The sequence below is a fragment of the Catharus ustulatus genome, chromosome 1 (genome assembly GCF_009819885.2).
Source record: "Catharus ustulatus isolate bCatUst1 chromosome 1, bCatUst1.pri.v2, whole genome shotgun sequence".
Classification (NCBI taxonomy): Eukaryota; Metazoa; Chordata; class Aves; order Passeriformes; family Turdidae; genus Catharus; species Catharus ustulatus.
This window is the reverse complement of record NC_046221.1, coordinates 148,576,474-148,593,805: the sequence shown is the minus strand read 5'-3', so window position 1 is coordinate 148,593,805 and position 17,332 is coordinate 148,576,474. Positions and strand designations below refer to the sequence as shown.

Below are 17,332 nucleotides of genomic sequence, written 5' to 3'. Positions count from 1 at the left end.
AACATTGCATCATCAGACCTTGATGAATTTTCCACTTGTTTCAGTCTATTTTGGTTTTCATTTTATCACCGATTGCTAAAAGTTTTACTGTGTTAAGTTTCAGACAACATGAATGTTAACACAGCTTTTATTCTGGTGTTGGCATGCTTCAGCTGTTATCATGCTGCAAGTGTTAAGCTTCTTTGTCCAAGGAATGTAACAGTTTGTTTAGAAAATTTCCCCCTAAATTCAGCAGAGGATGTCAAGGCAAAATGAATCTTTGTATACACCAGTTACATTGTCATGCACAAAGCAGCATGGCAGCTTGATCTGAATTAGCTTATTGCTGCTCTGAAATTACTTTTTTTTATACAAAATGTTGTTTAATGAGTATTTTCATTTACTGCAGAATGACTGGAAGGAAGAATCTTTATTTAAATGAGATCACTCTTACATAAGTTCTGTGGATAATTCATACAAAAAAAAGGAAATGTGAATTGGACCTTTAATGGGGAAATAATGTGAGTAGAATAGATCAAGATTCCTCCCAAGTTCTCCAAGTTTACTAATTGGCATCACTGTATATTGTTGTCTGTACATAGCAGTGCAATAGGACTGCCTCTACTATGTGTTTTTTCCGTGTTTGTTGTCTTAATTTTTTTTTTCACTAGGACTACTTAGTAATTTTCCTCCTGTTTGTCATTTAGATATTTAAAAAGAGAAAGGCAGTCTGGGTTTGGTGATAATAGGCTTCCTTCTATTTTTAATAACAGATCCCATTAAGACTGCCCAAGGGTCTTTGTCACTGAAGGCATATAGGCTGACTCCCAAACTGATGGAAGTTTGCAAGGAAAAAGACTTCTCTCCAGAAGCGTAAGTACAAAGAATGTTTTCTCATAAGGTTTGCTGAGTTCTTGGGATGCAGAATGGGTACCTGGGATTGTGGAATGCTGCATTGTAAAGTCTCTTGTAGCAGTGCTGGGGAGACCTGTATGGCCAGGGGAAGTGGTGCAGTGGCACCGTGGGCTGAGAAGGTGTGAAAGGCTGGCTGGGCATTTCCATGAGTGGGAGAACCTGAACTGGGTTTGGGGCTAGTCAGAGGGCATGCTGTTAGGACCATGGGGAAGATAGCTGCATGTGGGAACAGAGCTAAAAAAAGGAAAAAAAAAAAAAAAAAGAAATGGAAAGAGGGAAATACCTGATCTGTCTTTGAGCTCTTTTTTTTTTTTTACACTCCGGAATTAAAATAGAACAGGTATTCTGGAATAGCTGTCCTAGTGTATTTATTCCAAATTAACTCCCCCATGTGGACACCATCTTCTGGAGTAAAGTAGGATAATTACTCTGTTTCAAAATATTAGCTACTTGTTACAGATGTAGGCCTTAGCATCCTTTGTCTCCAGCTGCTTGGTGTTCAATAGCAAAAACAACAAACACTTGTTAAAATCACTTCGTTGAGGAAAAGTGTATTCGTTTCATTGCTTAGTGTCTAAAACTCAAATGATGAACAAAAAAACCTGATCAGTCAAAAAAAAAGGGGGGTGGAGGCAAAAAGCAAAAGTTTTTGTTCCAAAATCTAGTATGAATATAAAGAAGTTAATGCTCTATTTCCTTAGAAACTTCTAAATCATGCTTTTATATACAGATTTTATGAAAGGTATTACTGTTTACTTTATTTACTTTATTATCAAGCAATAGCAATAGTTTTTTTTGTGTATATTGTAAAAAAACACACACTGAAAATTTATGTTTTAATATTCACCACAGAATTTAATTATTCCAAAACTTACAATATTTTGTGAATTTAATTTTTTGGGTAGTAAAATTTTTAATTATTTAACTGTTAGGAAAATTGTTTTTCATTGCAGTAGTTACAATATTTAAAGATATTTTTCCATCATGTGGTAAGTAACTGTTCAATTCTGTTTAAGAAACACTGATGGCAGGAAAATCAGTGAAGTATTTTGGAAGGGGTAGAGTTAATCCTGTCAGTATAGTCTCTTGCTGAAAGCTTTTTCATGTAGGTAATCTATTAACAAGCAAGGCAACTGCTTGTCTTCTGAGAGTTCTTCCTAGAGCAGCTTTTCCTAGTCTTTGTAAATGTGAGGTTTTGCCATGCAAATGCTTTCTTAACAAAATTTGACTCTTGTTTAATTGTGGAACTATGAAAATCAAGAATTTTTATAAAATTGTTGTTTGTTGGAGCAACAATTCAAAAAAGAGAATAAGAGAGTTACTGTTTATATTAGTAAATACTCCATAACTTTTTTCACAGCTTGAAGAAAGCAAATATTGCATATGAAAACATGTTTGAAGAAGTACCTATCGTAATCAAGAATTCATACCTGATCAATGTGATGTTGTGGGAACTGGAAAAGAAATCCGCAGTAGCCGATAGACATGAGTTGCTCAGTCTGGCTAGCAGGTAAGTACTTGTTACAATAATGGATGTACTTTTATTCGCTTTCCCAAACCACAGTTTAACACCTTGGGTGAAATCCCAGTCTCATTACAGTCCATGGAAGCTTTGCCTTGACTTTTAATGGGGTTAACACTTTACCCTTCATGTTTTTTTGCTAAAGGAAAAACTGCATAGTAAAACTGTAGCATTAGATACAAGGACTAAATTCAGTCTATAATCCTCATACACTTGCAGTGCTTGAAATATATACGTTTTTCAGAAGAGTGTGTTTCTTCAAGAAAATACGGGCACTCAGAAAATTCAGGCAAATAGATCTATAAAAGGATTGGTTTTGTTAAATATTCCTTAAGTAGTTGCATAAATTGTTTTAATAAAAAAGAAATTGCATTTGTTTTACTTTGGTAGCAGGATGAATTTGGAAAAAAAATAAATAATAAAGGCTCTGAGAAACTGGCAAAAATGCCACTGATTGTCATAACAGCCAGCATTCATGATGTCAAAGAGTTTCTAAAATGATCTTCTCATAACTTTGTCTAAGAAAGACTTTTTCTTCTTGTAGCATTTTGCCCTGAAAATATGCATTTGATCACAGAGTAGGCATGACTTCTAGTAGTACGATCAAAAATTTGGTGGTATTTAAATCTTATGCAGCCCAATACAGTTGGATTTTTGGTCTGACCAAAATAATGAGATACAGAAAATAATGCAGTATGTTGTTGCATGTAGAAGCTGGGTTGTATTTATTAATAGGTTTTTTGGGGTAAAACACTACTTTGGCATCAGGGTATTGTTGTCTGCTGAGATTCTGATCCTAGGGGCCTTTTTTCTTTTTCCTTTTTTCTCCTGCTCCCCCTCCCTCCCCTGTCATGTAAGGCTGAAGTTAATTGATCTGTATTGCTAGTGGTCCCTGTGTTTTCTAAGTTAGCAAATGTTCCACTTTCTCTACTTGAGCTTGTGTGGATGTTCTGAGGGATCTGATAGCTTTTAGAAAAAGTGATCAAGAGAGAACAGGTATAGGGTTGAACCCTGCTGGGGTATTTACAAATGCCACAAGTAACACTTAGTCAATAATTCTATCCGGTAAAGTTGTTACTTTGCACATTGGGATTAATGAAGTGAAGAATTCTTGCCGAGGTACTCAGTCTGTTTGACTCTGCAGGTGTTCTGTAAGTAATTTTCTTTCCATGGTTAAAGATCACAAAGCTTTTCCCATTTGAGGAAAGTGTGAGCACTGGATGTAGGAGATGACAATGATTTGATTCCTTGTTAGCTCTATCACTTTACTATGAAAAGGAGGACCATGCTGAACATACAGAAGGTTTCCAGTGACCTGACAGCATTGCCCTTGGTTGTTTCTTTGGGTTTCCTCCTGTATGAAGGGCTGGGACTACCTGGCACCCTGGATCTAGTAAGGGCTGCTGCTAGTGACACAATACAATTCTCCAAATGGAAAGCAATTTGAACAGATCACAAATCACAGCTTTATGTCTAATTTAATAGACATAGTGGTACTGTTCTGTGCCACTCTCCTGACTCAAGGTAAAAGATAAGAGCTGTGCAAAATACTTTCCATTCTGGTAGTAAATGTCTGGTGCAAGACAGGCTTTTGTGTTGGTCTTTGTATCAGTAAAGGGAATGAGAGGTGAACAAGAGAAGTACCGGCCCAAAACTAAAAACAGACTCTCCTGGCAGATTTTTCAAACTTATGTGGTCTCCTTAAGGAACTTAAGGTGCTTTGTTTGGTTTAAAGAGAGAAAGTTTTGGATATTACTCCAGTGGGTTGTTTGGAGGTTTTTGTATGTGTTCTTTTTTAAATATTTGATTGATAGCTGCTTTTAGTTACCAGGCAGGTTACATTCAATGATATCTTATATTGGTATAACAAGCAAAGCAGGTGGCAAATTAAAACATCTTAATGCTTACTTAGTCAACGTTAGGTGACTTGTACTGCCTGCTGAAATGTTTAGTTACTTTTTACTTGAATTCAGCTACAAAGGTTACTCTGTCAAAGCATATATTACCTGAAATAGGGAGTTCAGATCTCCACTGCTGGAGTTTTATTTTTGCATTTTCCTTAATTTTGTCTTTCAGCAGTTTAGGCTAAACATTTCAGATAACAACTTTAATTTTGGTCTATATCTTCCTCACTTAACTTTGCTGTTGTTGACAGCTACTGTTGTTGTTCAAAGCTACTTTTTGGCTTTGGCCTTGTTTGTTGGTTTTTTCTCTTAGTTTGTTTTGTTTGATTGTGTGAGGCTTTTGTTTGGGTTTTTTGTTTGTTTATTTGTTTATGTTTTTATTGTTTTGTTTCTTTGGAATTTTGGATTTGTTGGGTTTGGGGGGAGTTTGGCTCCTTGGGAGTATCCCTGAACTTTTATAATTTCTGAAGCAATGATTTTGGCAATAAAATTATTTATCCATAGTTCCTCTCTTCTGGAGAGCTTGCTTCCTTAAGATTTTCACATGTTCAGTCACCCACCTTGTCTGAGTTTAAAGCTCTACCTATTTGAGGTACTTTACTTATATCTTAGTATCTTTCCCCATTTGAAGTATATTTGTGATAATTGTATACAGTAATTTACTTTTTTTTGGACATAAAGTTGTGTTTCTCTTGTGAAATATGAATTGACTGTACTCTAGGCAAAGTAGTTGAAGGCAGACTAGCACAAGGCTAGCAAGTAATAGCAAGTAAAGGCCTTTTACTCAAACAGTTATCCTGCTACCCTTAAGGACCAAAATGTCTTGAAGACCTTGGAGTACTGCCAGTCTTTTGATAGAGACTCAAGAATTAAAATCCTGTCAGATAATGTTCCAGATCTTCAGAGAAGTAATTACAACCAACTTTCTCATTCTCATCCATCTCTTCCTTATTCTATTGATGATCTAGTTTAAATTAAAAAAAGCTTTTTTGTGGTCTAGCTTCATAATAGGGTTGTTCTATAATATCTCAATTTGTCTCAAGCAATTTTTCTAATAGTGTGCGTCAGTAGAAGCAAACATGTGCTGAACATTTACTGCACTAACATCTACTTGGCAGTTATATTTTTTAAACATCAGATGCAGTATTTTTGCAGAAGTAATATAACAAGAGTTGCTTTGGCTTTTAAGGACAATATTAACCTTTATACATTGCACTGCTTATTCAAAACTCTCAATGTGCTTAACGGATTATTAAGATAATTATGAAAATCTCTAATTTGCAGATGGGGGAACCTGACACAGAGAGTAAATGCGTTGCCCAAAGGCACACATCAAAGTCAGAATAGAAAACAGAATGGAACTCAAGACTCTTGACTTACATATCTCATTCAAACAAAATCCTCTTAAACAGCACAGGTTGAACTCAGGCTGAAATGCTGAGATGTAAAACAAGTTCTGCTAAGTGGTGGGAACGTACCTTACAAATTTTTAATCAAAAAGATGTGCTTTGCCCAGCAGTACTTCTCTAATCCACCCAAAGCCGTTCCCACCAGGAGGAAAATTCTGTACAGGATGGCATCTTTCCCAAAAAGCAGTGGCTGAGAGGGGCCTCAGTGGAGCTGATGGAAAGTGGAAAAAATGATCAGCAAATATAGCATTTTCTAACGCTTCCTTTTGCTGTTCCTTGTTCTCATCTTCCTTAGCCATAGTACAAGCAAAGTAAAATTAAATAAGTGAGGGGATCCAAGTATGGCAATTGTAGGCAAGTTTAGGGGGCTGTCTCTTTTGCACATCTCCAGCTTCAGAATTGGCATAGCCCAAAATTCGGTGCCTGGCTGCAGCAGCGTGGCTCGGGTCTCAGAGGAGCAGAGAGGCACGGGCCCGGGAGCTGCACGTAGAGACAGGCAGAGCTGGTGAGCAGGATGGGCACTGGGAACCACGGGAATTGCTGCTTCTCTTTGAAGCTTGGGTGACTGACTTGAAGCTTCATTTTGGTGTTTCAGACCTTCAGCAAGTGTCTAGAGTCCTTTTCTGATTAAAGATGCTGAAGTAAATATGGGCTTCATGTGTAGTTCCCCATTATAAATGCTACAGAAGCGGAGCCAGTTTGAGGTTCCAGTCCCAGCTGCTTGCCTTGTTTCTCCCCACTACCCCCATTTCATCTCTACATCCCTCCCACCCTCAAAGATTTTTATTTCCTCATCTGTTTCAGAATATGGCTTTTGTGGAATAGTCTGATGGAAAAAGTCAGACTCCCACTCCTCCCTTTCAGTCTTTCCCTCTTCCTCCCTTAAAAAAAATAAAATTAAAAAAAATAGAAACCCCAACAGGGGGTGTTTTTGCATTTACAGTAGACTGTTTCATGAAAGAGTTTGAAGCATGCCCACGCAAACAGCTGAATCCATACAGCTCAGAGTGCTGTAACCTTTGGGCAAAGAGGGAGAGGCAGGGAGATGCTGATGCTGGAACCTCTTAAACTGCCTTTGTTGGCAACAGTGAACTGGACCTTTGCTCTCCTTAAAATGTATCTGCAAAGGGAGGCTCTGGTGTTACGAGCACTCCCTTGGGAAGAGGAAGGCTTGCATTAAGGTCTCTTAACCAGATCTGTATCCTAAGAGGATGTCCTTGTGCAGTGAGTGATCTGTGAGTAGAGTTAATGTATAGTTCCTTCTGTGGAGGCTGGACTGCATCACTGCCAAATGCAGGACTCACCAGCAGGAAGAACAAGACAGGAAAGACCATAATTGTTATCTGCAGATTAGGCTACTCTGCTCACAGGTTTCTACTTCTCACCCTCAGAATTAATTGACCTTGTATTTGATAATTGTTAAACAATGAAGTAAACAATGTGTCAATGACCTGATCAGATATCTGCCCTTGTGGGTAAACAATTATACCCCATCACATGCTGGGGTTACAGCAAAAATGCACAGCTCAGGAAATTGCTTTCCAGACTATAGTTTCTAGTGTGTTTTGTGATGTAAAGAGGCTTTGACAGTTTCCCTTTGGCAGTTTGTATGTGTTTGTCATTTTGGGGCATTTCTGATTGTGCTATCTAAGCTACACAAATAAGTCTGAAATGGTAAATTTCCACAAGTTCTATAGGTCACTCCTTACAGGTCCATGTTTCTGGTCACAATTGTGGTGAAGGAGTGCTCTCACATTAGATTATTCTTCATAGATATGTAGGAATCCACAGAGCAGGTTTTTTTTTCTGATTTTTAATTTTTCCCCCTCTTTTATTATCTATATTTCTTCACAAAAAAGAGCACAGTCCCCATGTGAGAGGGGGGACTTTGTGATGTTTAATAAGAAAGCTGATAGTTTTCTTCCATGAAGATTCACTGTACCAGAGGAGTGGTGGTCTCCTGGTGCTATCTTAAGGTGGAGCTGTCTTCTAGCTCAATTCAAGGGTGCTCTCAGATGATCACCACTGTGTGATCTTAGACCTGATTTGTTTCAGATAAAACTAAACTGAAAAGAGGCTTTGGGAGGATAATTACTGTGCCTCAGCTACTTTCAGATCACTGGACCATGTCAGAAGTAGTGATAAGAACCCCCCACAAACACATATAGCATGGCCATTGGTTTCTCAGCACCAGCTGTTTTTCTTTATAGATCTGTTCCTGTTGGTCTGCATTACTTGTTAATTTAAATGTAAACTCAATTTAATTGACTCTTTTGCTGAATCTGCTGACTGAAATGCAGCCATTGAAATTGCAGTTTCTTTATTACTGATCCCCCCAGAACAACAACAAATACAAGTGCTGAGCTCCACATTGTCTACACTTGACAGTCACAGAGCCCTGTGGGGAAGTGAGTCTAGATAAGGATGCAAGCAGCGCTTGCTGGCACCACTCTTGGAAATACATATATATTTTTAAACTTTTTTTTTTTTTAGTTGTATTGATGCATAGGGGGCATTTAGGTACCAGGCTGTGTGTTCTTTGAGATCTGCTGTAGGGAATGTGCAACGTATGGAGGTGTCTAAAGCACCCTTTGGGCAAATTAAGTGTATGATGAGTGTTATGGGCTGGAGCAATGTGGTCTAACTTCTTAAGTATCAGCAGAATAAACTTCAGCTGAACAAAACTTGCTTAGGGATCGTACATATACATTTTTACAAACTGCTTCCTATCTGTCTATTGTTTTTAAGAGATGGAGCAAAAAAAAGGCATCAGCCACATGAGAACTGAGGAGAAAGCTGGTCGTGTATTTGCAGCATACTTATCACTTCATGTCTCAGTTCACATCTGTTTAAGTTATCTGTTTTTTGTTGCCCTGGCAATGACAGCAAACACTGTGTTACTGCAACTTCTGACAATAACTCTCTGTTTCTGTGCTCTGTTGTACTAAGCTGGGCCCAAAGAGATTCACATAAAATCTTTCTTTGTAACCAGCTATATTTCACATGGACACTATCTGTAAAATAATTGTGTATTTCTGTTGTGCACATACCTTACAAGGCTATTAGTGTGTACCTACACAGGCATTTCTGATAATAGCCAGTTCTAACACTAACTCCATACAATATAAACTCTATAAAAAACTGAAAACATGCACGCCCCTAGCCATGGCAATATTCCACACTTCTAAATATCATGTGCTTGAAATGTTCAACCAAAAAAAAACCCCAAGAAGTTTAAAAATAATTATTATAGTGGCGCCTTTCTTGCTGCTGTCGAGCTAAAATCCTCCTCACCATCTGCCTGTGTACGCAAGTGAGATTTAACACTTTGGCTTGTAAATAAATTGTGGTCTGAAGTTCCTGATGCAGACCTTTGTTCAGTGAGCAGCTCAGTGAGTGAAACAGCTGTCCTTGCACTCAGAGCTAAGGGTGTCTCCAGCTCTATTCTCTGCAGGTATGCCTAAGTGCATGACCAGCTATGAATTCTATGGATTTGGGGAATAATTTACACTTAGAGAGGGATGTGCATAGTATTACATGTGTGGCTCTCTTTTGACTTTACACACCTGTGTCTTCCAGGTATTTTCTCCTGTCCATAGGATGTAGGATGATAGGAAAGTGTTGTGAAAGAAGAGAGAATCTCAATAACACGGTGAAACAGTGATTGAAGGATGTAATTCTGACATTGAAGTGCACCAAACTTTAAATTAGAAAGAAACTTCCTGAATATTAGTGGATTTCAATTGAGGAAGAGAAAGAGTTTAGCTTTTAAGTTGTTGGTCTTCAGCCAAGTAGGACAAGAGAGCCAACAAACCAGCTTCTGATCAAAGGGATCAATAGAGAGCAGAAAGTGTCCTTCTTTCACTGCTCTACCCTGTCTATGATTTAGGAGGATGTCTCCATGGGCACCAACCTAAAAACTTCCAAAACTTTGACTTGGAAGGTATACCTTAAGTTGAACATTCCTGCAAAATACTGAATCCATTGCTAAAAATGGTAACAATAAAAGTTGTTTAACAGACTGCATTTGTCTGGCCAAGGCAGTAGATCGCATAACTGGAACTGGACGCGCCCAGCCTGCTGCTTCCATGTTGCCTATGGTATGGAATGTGGGGCTGGCTGGACAGGACACAGCACTCCCTCTCAACAGCTAGGATCAAACCATGTCTGCTGAACTTCCAGGCGTGGTTTGATAGACTAGTTAACAAGATGGACTTCTGAAGAATATTTAACTATTCTTACTCTGAATAATATTTAACAGAGGAATAATTAAAAATTTGTGAAAAAACAAATTCAGGTAGTGAATTTTAAAAAGCAATTTGAAACCAGACACTTTGAGCACATCTCCTGGAGCGTTGCTTGGGTTGCATGTTGCAAAAGCATCAGAATTTCTGTTTTAGATGTATGACCTGCATCTCTAATAACCATAAATTCATGCAAGGCATTGTTTTTTCATTACTGGGAGGTTCCTGGAAAGACCAAAACACTTAAACTTGGTATTTGCAGTGAGGCAAAGATGCTATAGGAGGAGATGCCATGTAAAGTATCATTAAATAAATATATGAACAAAGACAAACAGGAACTTAAAAAATTGCAAAATGGTGCCATTAGTGCAGAAATACTGGTCAAGAGACAGAACTTTTAATTTTAAATCTTTATTTTTAGTAGTAAATTTAATCTTTCGTGAATGTTTTTTCTATTTCAGTAATCACCTTGGGAAGAGTTTGCAGCTACTGATGGACAGAGTGGATGAGATGAGCCAAGACATTGTTAAATACAATACCTACCTGAGGAATGTAAGCAAGCAGCAGCAGCAGAAACATCAGGTTGGTAACATGGAGAAACCTAAATGAGAGCATTTTTTTCCCCACAAAATACAGTTTGAATTGTGTTATCCAAGATAGATGAATTGGGATCTAAGCAAGATCTTTGAAAAACACAGCTGTTAAGCAGTGTGGTGGGTTGACCCTGGCTGGGTGCCAAATGCCCCAGAATGCCATTTTATCATTCTTCTCCTCAGCTGGGCATGGGAGAAAAAATGTGGAAGTCTCAGGGATTGATCTAAGAACAGGGAGAGATCACTCACCAATTACCATCTCGGGTAAAACAGGCTTGATTTAGGGCAATTAGTTTAATTTATTACCAATCAAATCAGAGTAGGGTGATGAGAAATGAGCCCAAATCTTGAAACCTTCCCTTCACCCATCCCTACTTTTAGGGTTCAATTCAGTCCCAACGTTCTCTCCTTCTTCCCCTCAGTAGTGCAGGAGGACAGAGAATAGGGTCTGTGGTGAGTTCATCATACATCTCTGCTGCTCCTTCCTCCTCAGGGATAGGTCCCCTCACATTCCTCCCCTGCTCCATGGGCTGCAGGGGCTCAGCTACCTCACTATGTTCTGCACCACAGGCTGCAGGGGAATCTCCTTCCCCACTGACTTTGGTGTCTGCAGGGTTGTTTCTCTCACATACTCTCATTTATCTTCTCTTGGCTGACATTTTTTCCCCTTTTTTGCCCTATCAGAAATGTTTTTTCCCAGAGGTGCTGCCACTGTCACTGTTGGGCATGGCCTTGGCCAGTGCTGGGTCTGTCTCAGAGCCAGCTGCTGTTTGCCATGTTGGATATGGTGGCAGCTTCTGGCAGCTTTTCACAGAATCCACCCCTGTACCCCTTCTGCTACCGAAGTCTTGCCACACAAACCCGATACAAGAAAATTTATTGGGCAATTACCAAATTAATTCACTTCTAGTGACATGTGGTATGGATTTAGCTTTCTTTGCTATTTTACATGTTTATTAGTGATTTATGATAAAGCAGAATAATTTATAAATGCACCATGGAGACAGGAATAAGAGATTCAGTAAATGAAAGAGGTGAAACTACAAGTTTTGCTCCAAACCAAAATAAAGAAACACAGTCCAGTGGACTATGAAGAAGTTGGACTGTTCTCTGATTGAAAAGGACATTTTAGCATCAAAAAATAATGATACTGATTGGGCAATGCTGACTTTCAATTCCTGGTGCCAGAAAGCCTCTTTAAAATCCAAAGCATTAGAGAATTAGAATTAAAATCCATTGATGAGAAAATCTTTAGTACGAAGAGCAGCACTAGGTGACCCTGCTTCAGCAGAAGGGTTACACAGGGTAACCTCCAGAGGTCCCTTCCAACTTTAACTATTCTGGTGTTTGGAGACAGCATTACGTTCTTTCCTCTTGCTGCACAGATAAAGCAGTGTTCTGTCTGACTGTAGGAAGTGGTGGTAAATTGGAAAAAAGCACTAACAGAATTATTTGAAAGCCTGGAGAGAAGATTTTGCTGAACAGCATTCACATAATATGATAAGTTAAGTAATTTCACGATTATAAGCTGCACTATTTTGACTAAAATTTTGGTTCGAGCCCAGAAGTGCGGCTTATAATCAGATGCGACTTATATACAAACAAAGAACAAAAAGTTGCTGTTTTAGTTTGGAGGACAGTTGTCTGCTGAGAAAGGCAGGAACTTCTTTTTGAAATGGAGAATGTAAACCCCCTCCCTCCAAATTATTATAATTTTGAAATCAAGGGGCTTTCAGGCAAAAATATGGGAATTAGGAATAACAGTTCTTTTCTAGGGAAATTAAAATAGAAATACAGTACTACAAAGAAACAAACTCCAAACCCTGACAAAGTCAGAGTACAACCTGACACCCTGTCAGGCAGGGTGTTGGTAGCAGTCCCATTAAATGGTGGCTGCATCCTCCTGCAGTGACAGATGTGGCTCAGTTGGAGCAGTGCTCCTGTAGAAGGTGCAGTTTCCCTCTGAAGGTCCAGTGGTGATGTGGAGAAATCCGGTTTTCCTCTGGAGTCCAGTGGAGAAAGGGGCTCCCTTAGTGTCCCAAAACCTCTGTTTTTATCTTGGTAAGAAATGTTGGGCTCTTCCCCCTGTCTGGAGCAACTTCTAATGCGATGAAGTAATTTTATCAGTCACACAGTGGGACTCAATGGCCATTAGCAGACAATGACTGGCTGGAGGAAGGATGGGTTGTGAAAAGATAAAGAACAATGCCCCACCTGGTTTGAATGGATGGCCCATTAGCAGAGTATCTGCTGTTGAGATAAGGATCACTGTCCCCACCCTCAACAGATGGTGATAGAATAGATTACCTTTTATCACACTCTGTATTGTAAAGTGCAGTTTATAATCAGGTGCGGTTTATGTATGGACAAAGAATGAAAAGTTGCTGACACCCGGAGATGCGGCTTATAATCAGTGAAATTACCGTACTTGCTTACTCAAGAGATACCTGCATGAAGAATAAATTTGAACTCTTTTATCTAGCAGGCAGAGATATGGCAAGATTCAATATTGACCAACTGAAAATGGGCCAGATCACTTTTAAGATAAAATATTGCAGGTATTGCCACACAAAATAAGTGATTATTAAAAAGAACACCTGTTATTCTTGTAAAGAACTTCATCACTGACTGTTTTAAAATCAAAAGTGCTTTTTTTCATGTAAGTAAAGTGTAGCTAGGGAATATTTTAGGGAAGCAGCACATGATCAATGATCTGTCCTGGCCATGGAATTCCCAAGGACATAGAAACTTCATGCATGTTATCTTCAGAAATTATTTTTTTTTCCTTTATGACCTAATTTGAATAGAAAGATGGCATCAGCTTCAAAGATTTTTGTTAACAACAAGGGGATCTATTTATTTTGAAAAGCAGAGCAAAGTAGGTTCCATGGTGTCTCACTTAATTTCTTTACTAACTATAGCTGCTTTAGTAGTGGCTTATTGCAGCATACTTAGTGGTCGTAACTTCATTTCTAGAATGGAGCAATTGTGATTAAGAGTGAGCCATTTCAATAAAGAATAATAGGCAGACTGCTGAGAAGTGAATGGGGTAATGCAAAGAAAGAAGAAACTACATGCAATTCACATACAAATATGGGCATTTCAGATTTTATTTTTAACATTGTCCGAAAACATGTATTTGTCACTACTACTGGAAAAAAATTACTTCATTTGATTGTGCCACCAAGTAAGAACTGTTTTCAAACTCATTGGATCACAGATACATTTAAGTAAGTGAGAGAAAACACTCTGTACTCTTTGTCTCCTTATTTTAAAAACTTTTTTGTTGTGTTGAATATTTGGACTTTGAGGACAAACTTTATAACTAAAACCTCGCTGCCACATACAGTATGAAATCTCACATAGTTTCTGAATTTATGAGCTTCGCAAGAAGAAATGTTTATCTGTAAGCTGCAGAGGCTTTGTCTCAATTTTTATAAAGTTTGAGTAATCTCTGTGGCAAAGAGAAGTATGGAAAACATTTTTTAAATATATATATATATATCAGAAAAACTTTTACAAGCTGCTATTCTAGCATATTAATGGAGAAATGAGCCATTGTGCTTGTTTTCAGCCACTGCTTTGTTCTCAGTTTAGAATTAATATTTTTTGGCTTAAAACACCTTATTTAATCAAGTTCTCTTTTCTTTTCACATTAATATTGTTTTGACCTTTAACTTTCATAAAATGGAGAATTTCTGGTTTGTGCAACTATCTGAGGTGGTGCCTTCTCATACCTACGTATTCCAACCTTGCTTTTCTCTGTTGTGTGGGGCAATGGGGCCTTTATCAACCATGCTCTATTCTTTCCATCAGATACAGTATTTATCCCTGAAAAATTTCAGAAGCTAACCCCGCTACCTCACTACGATATGTTTCTCCATTATCTCACTTATTTAGGGTGTCAGTGAATGGGAGGGGGAATGCCTTGTTGCCAGTGCATTGAAATAAACTGTGAATTGCATTATATTGTTTGTAGTAACCTGAACTGCATTAAATAATGTAATTTTAAAAACATTCTTGCTGTTTTGTTGAAAACCACTGAAAAGAATTTTTTTTCTTTGCAACTTTGTAAGTCCTGCTACATTTTGATTCTGTTGTTTTATTTTCAGTATCAACAGAGACGTCAGCAAGAAAATATCCAGCGTCAAAGCCGAGGAGAGCCCCCTCTTCCTGAGGAGGACATCAATAAGCTTTTTAAACCACCACAACCACCTCCAAGAATGGAGTCACTCCTTATTGCAGGTAATGTTTAGCAGTGTTTTCAACTTACCTTTTATCATAAAACCGTCTGCTTGGCAAAAAGTGCAGTTGTATCCTTTGAAAGCATTTTAAGTTTTCATTACCTTTGTCATTATGGTGTGATATTTTGGCTTGGTACCATTTTAAATCCTATCCTTGATATTTTAAATTTGAGATTTTAAAGGAGAGGTGGAGAAATGCTCCATGGGGGAGGTTTTCTGCATGAATGGGTGCAACTGCTCCCTTCACTCATGCTCCAGCCCCTCCCTCGTCTCCAGAAGTTCAGGAGCTGCACAGACAAGACTCGGGAATAAGCTGTTTGGGCTGGAACTTCTGATTCAGAGCAGTTGACAGCAGCCCCAAGTCATTGATAACATTTCTAGGTTTGAACAGGTTGTTGCAGCAACTGAGAAGATTTTGCTTTTAATTTCAAATAGAATGGAGATAATTTCTTTGTTTTATACAGCCAGAGTTTTAGGGAAACTATCCCCATATTCTTGCACTACTAGACGAGGGAAAATGTAAATGGGAACAAAGCATAGGTGGAGATATCACCCCCCAATTTCTTCAGTTCACTGGTGTGTAGCCACTGTGCTCCTGTGCCTCCTGGAAGGGTAAAAGTACCTGGGACCTCACAGTGTCCACAGAGAACAACAAACTAGGTGCCCTGCTAAGTAAAATAAGTTAGGAAAATGTCCTGAGAAAGCAAATTGTTTAACTGTAGTAGGCTTTTTGGATCCAGTAGCTATCACCTTGTTTTGTACTGAGGGAAAATTCAAAATCCTGGTAACGTACTGTACATTAAAGAGTGCTCTGACATTTGAAAAAAGTGGATTTGAATTACTTAATTTTGAAGTGACCAAGAGATTATTTTAATATTTAATAGTTTCACACTGATAAGTGCTGTGTTTAGAAGAAATAATGTTCTTCATTTATTACTCCTTACAGAGTCTTTTAGAAAACCCTGGTTTTTTATAGTTTTTAGCAGTTTACTGAATCCTAGCAGCATTAAAGTATTTAAATATTCAGCTCTAGCAGAGCTTATAAATGCAACAGAAGCGTGTATGTGTGTAGATGTGTGTTTTATGAAAGTGAAAGTTTAGGATGAATCACCCGCTAAGAGAGAAGGAATTGAAAACTATTATACTTAAAGGAAAAGACAGTTTTCAGCCAAAGCACTTTCTTTCTTTGTTCTTTTACCATAGTCAGGGGAAGAATTGAAAGCATCCACTTCAACTTAGATGAAGTAAAGTTTGTGGATAAAAAATAAAACTCTTTGTCTCTGAGGCATTTAAAAACTTTTCAAATAGAGCATTAAATCGAGAGTTTATTGGCCTTCTAAACAGCCTTAATTTTGATTAAACTGGCTTCATGTTTTGCTATTCCTAGCTAACAAGGGAAATAACTTGTAGCTGTAAGAGTATAAAATGTTTTGATGGGCACGTTTGATTTGTAAAGCACCGACAAATCTTCATACCGTGATGATTTTTGAAATAGCAAATAAAGTGAAATGTTAGGTAGAAAAAAAGGCTAGCACGATGTCAGAAGAATGGCATAATTTTCGATGTGCTGTTTAAAAATATTTCTTATAAATATTTTAATAGAGAAAGCATATGCCTAAGAACAGAACTGAAATTCAGTCTCATAGAATTTTTAGAGCAGCTAAATTGAAGATTTAATGTGATTGAGCTTTCAGTTCAGCAGCAAGAATTGCTTATTTTTTTATTGTCATACGTGTTTTCAGAAATTTTATGTAGTATGATTGGAAAATTAGGGGTTTTTTTGAGTATACTGGTTTACCTGTTCTCCTAATTTAGTTTCTTCTTCCCAAATGTATTTGGCCATCCTGAAAATGTAAAATTCCTAAGTGTGGAGTAATTGAGCAGAGTTGTGGCTTCTTTGTAAATCCTCAGTGGTTCACAAACATTAAGCTTTTGAAAAGTTATGTTCTGGGGTGTCTTTCTGAATTTCAAAACTGACAAGAGTTTACTCTTTCCTTTTGACAGGTCAAATTAATACCTACTGCCAGAATATTAAGGAGTTCAATGCACAGAACCTGGGCAAGCTTTTTATGGCTCAAGCTCTCCAGGATTACAACAACTGAAGAAACTTTACTGTAGCCCTCAACATGAAGAGTTATTTACAGCTTTACACTGTTCATGATCATCTTGAAAATTTATTATATTGGGAGGAAAGTCTTGTAAAACAGAGTCATCTTGGTTTATGTAGAATTCTCCTATAAGAAAAATAAAGGCACATTTTAATGATACTTCAGCATTTTCTTACTTGTTGGCCCTATTGAACTGGAATTTTCTGTGGTCACTCAGGTTTTATAAATGTTTGGCAGTTATTCATGTTTAGTCATAGCAAATAATACAGATTTTATTTAACTTGAAGTCTGAAACAAAAACATGTATTACAAATGTTCAATATAACTGATTTAGAGAAGAAACTTAAGCTTTCCCAGTTTTGGTTGAGAAGTTACAACTGCAATGTGCTAGACACTTGGGGTAGTTGCTCATTT

At 37.9% G+C, this 17,332-nt stretch overlaps 1 protein-coding gene across 1 annotated transcript in view; it reads left to right on the top strand.

Moving 5' to 3' along the window:
* Window positions 1–17,077, top strand: part of EIF3H (eukaryotic translation initiation factor 3 subunit H) — an 85,976-nt gene extending 68,899 nt beyond the window's left edge. The window contains exons 4-8 of the mRNA XM_033061731.1: window positions 753–852; window positions 2,255–2,404; window positions 10,435–10,555; window positions 14,679–14,811; window positions 16,815–17,077. Coding sequence (XP_032917622.1) covers window positions 753–852; window positions 2,255–2,404; window positions 10,435–10,555; window positions 14,679–14,811; window positions 16,815–16,912 — 602 coding nt within the window. The 3' untranslated portion in view covers window positions 16,913–17,077. The remainder of the gene's footprint in view (window positions 1–752; window positions 853–2,254; window positions 2,405–10,434; window positions 10,556–14,678; window positions 14,812–16,814) is intronic.
* Window positions 17,078–17,332: the final 255 nt, after the last annotated feature.